At 33.3% G+C, this 2,995-nt stretch overlaps 1 protein-coding gene across 1 annotated transcript in view; it reads left to right on the plus strand.

Annotated features, from left to right (window-relative positions):
* Window positions 1-2,995, plus strand: part of LOC106308893 (sterol 14-demethylase-like) — a 7,052-nt gene that overhangs the window by 1,008 nt on the left and 3,049 nt on the right. The window contains exon 3 of the mRNA XM_013745998.1: window positions 381-625. Within this exon, the coding sequence (XP_013601452.1) occupies window positions 381-625 (245 nt within the window). The remainder of the gene's footprint in view (window positions 1-380; window positions 626-2,995) is intronic.

The raw sequence follows: 2,995 nt of genomic DNA on the forward strand, positions 1-2,995 counted from the left end.
AAGAATCCTTGAAGAATCAACGATTTTGAGAGTATTAAAATTGTATTGTCACTGAAGACGTATTGATGAAATACACTCATGCTTAAAAAGCTCACATTAGATAACTACTTTTAATGTTGATTATAATATTTTAATATTAATTATAATTTGGTAAAAGTTTAATCAAATTAACATAAATAAGATTTTGTTTCCATAAAGTTAGATTTATAAATTTTGTATTTATTAATTTCGTTTTTCTAAAACATTATACGTATAGTTTACAAAAAATATAATTACACTACTACATTAAAAAAAAAAAAATTATGGGCCCCTTCCAACAATGGGCCCTGGGCGGATGCACTGCTGGCCCCTGGTCATCAGCCGGCCCTGCGTCTTCACAGTGAACCTCCTCCACAAAAAGATGACTTTTCTCATCGGTCCTGAAGTCTCTGCTCATTTCTTCAAAGCTCCTGAGTCTGATCTCAGCCAGCAGGAAGTGTACCAGTTCAATGTGCCTACTTTTGGCCCTGGAGTTGTCTTCGATGTTGACTACTCAGTTCGTCAGGAGCAGTTTAGGTTCTTCACTGAGGCACTTAGAGTCAATAAGTTGAAAGGTTATGTCGACATGATGGTTACTGAAGCTGAGGTAATATATATAACATCTTCTACTAAGTAGCTGTCGTGTGTTTTTGTTCGGTAGTTTCCAAGGTTCTAAAAGGCAAATCCCCCTCTAACCGAAACTAAAATCCGATTTATATGATTCAAATCGGTTTAAACCATTTTAAATAGATTTAAATCATTCTAAAACGGTTTGAATCGATTTAATTTAGTATAAATCTATTAAATTAAGTAATAATATTTGTAAACATTCACAAAAAAATGTTTTATTTTGTATATCTAAATTTTAATAAGTCATCGAAATAATTTTATAATTATACCCAAAAACTAAAATATCTTATATAAATGTAAAATCTATATAAAATAAATCAATAGTTTGTTAACGTCTAGTTTAGTTTCCGCCTTGGTCCCGAATAATCTTCCTATGAGCTAATTTTCTATAGAGTGCCTAGTTACCGCGTAGCGATTTCTCGAACATTGTAGCTTCATTTGTAAAATCTGTATAAAATAAATCAATGTTATGAACCAGATTGTGAATGGCTCATAACCAAGAGATTATGATTTGTAATCTTTCCATTTATCTATGACGGTGTAATCTCCTATATAAGGAACATCTATGTTATGAATAAATATAGACTTTTCCATTACTTTCACAACACGTTATCAACACGATTGATCTCTAAAACCCTAAGCTAAAATATCGACCATAAACCTTAAATCTCTCTCCATTGCTAAAACCCTAATCTCTATCGACCACCGCTCTTTGATCATGACCCTGATCTGTATTCGACCACTGATCTCAACAAGATCGATCTGTGGACTGATATCTGCAAGTTTCAGTACGCCTCAACTATTCCAGATTGTACGATCAGCCTGTTCCAGTCCGTGATCAAACTGTTCCAGATATACGAGTTCTTTGACTGAAGTACCAGCTCGCGTACCAACGATCCCGATCAGCTCAACCTAAGCTAAATCGCGGACTGCAAGGAAACAGTTTGGACCAGTCCGTGTAAGATTCCAGTTTGTACCAGTCCACGTAAGCTCATTCTCTTGGTGGTCCATTCAACCCATCAAAGGTTTAAGGTATACCTAAACTCTAAGAACCCAAAATCGAATGAACTAATCTTCAAAGTGAAACCCTAAAATCTGTGCATGGATTGTTTTATTTGATTGATTGAATGTTTCTTTGAGGTTTAAATCCGTGAGAGTTAGGATTGATAGTTTTTATAACCTGATTGAATGATTTGAGGTTTAATATTGCATGTTAGAATCTGTTATAATATAAACCCTAATTCGAATTGATAAGCCCTAAAATAGAATATGTGTATTGCATAATTTGAATTGAATGTTTTGAGGTTTCATATTATACTAGGTTGATAGTTTCATGATATAATCAACTGTTCCGAGGTTTAAGATTATTTGCTAGAAGCTGATTTATTGATAAAACCATAATTTCAAATTGAAACCCTAAACCCTAATTTGTGTATTCCTAAAATTAGATTGCTTGATTCCATCTTGCTAATATCAGTTTCGAAACTGATAAATATCAGCCTTGAAACTGATTAATAAAATTGATAGAATCAGCCTTGAAACTAATTCATTGAAATTCATGTTTGAAATCTATATTCTAGTATTGCTCAAAACAGCCGAACCATTGGGCTAAGATATGAAGGACTCCCAAACATTTTTGTGACCTATATCAAAGAGAGTCTGAAAGGGAAGAATCCTGAAACCCACTTGGTCTATAAAAATGGTGAAAATAATTTCGAACATGATCAAGATGATGTTATGGAATATGAGACTTATGATTGCCTAAAAGAATCAAGTTGATAATCTGATTTCGACATCAAACTTGTGTGATTGCTTTGCTTGTAGGTTTTCTCTGATTTTTATCTCTTTGAATTTATTTATATTACATTTTCTGCTTAGATTAAATGAATGAATGATTTTTCTATATGAGTACACTGAAAAATGCCAATATAAGTACTAAAGCAGATATCGCCAGTCTGAAAGAAGACTATGGCTAGACTAATATATTATTGCCTAAGAGTATGCATCTAGAAATCAGTGATGCCTTATATTCACCCAGCTCTAAGAGCAAGAGCAACCTATTGAGTTTTAAAGATATAAGAATGAATGGTTTCCATATTGAAACAATGGGCGAAAGAAACAAAGAGTTCCTTCAGATATATGTATAAAATCGCCCAAGGCCATAATAAGTCCTAAAGATTATACATGCATTCTCTACTGACCTAAACTATGCATAGATCAGTATGATAGAGGCTAAAAGCCTGCGAAAATATACACTTTATGGCACAGCCGGATTGGCCATCCTGGTCCAAACATGATGCAAAAATTGATATTCAAAAGGCACACATTAAAAGATAAGAAGAGTTAT

This window comes from Brassica oleracea, chromosome C8 (genome assembly GCF_000695525.1).
Source record: "Brassica oleracea var. oleracea cultivar TO1000 chromosome C8, BOL, whole genome shotgun sequence".
In the NCBI taxonomy this organism is placed as follows: domain Eukaryota; kingdom Viridiplantae; phylum Streptophyta; class Magnoliopsida; order Brassicales; family Brassicaceae; genus Brassica; species Brassica oleracea.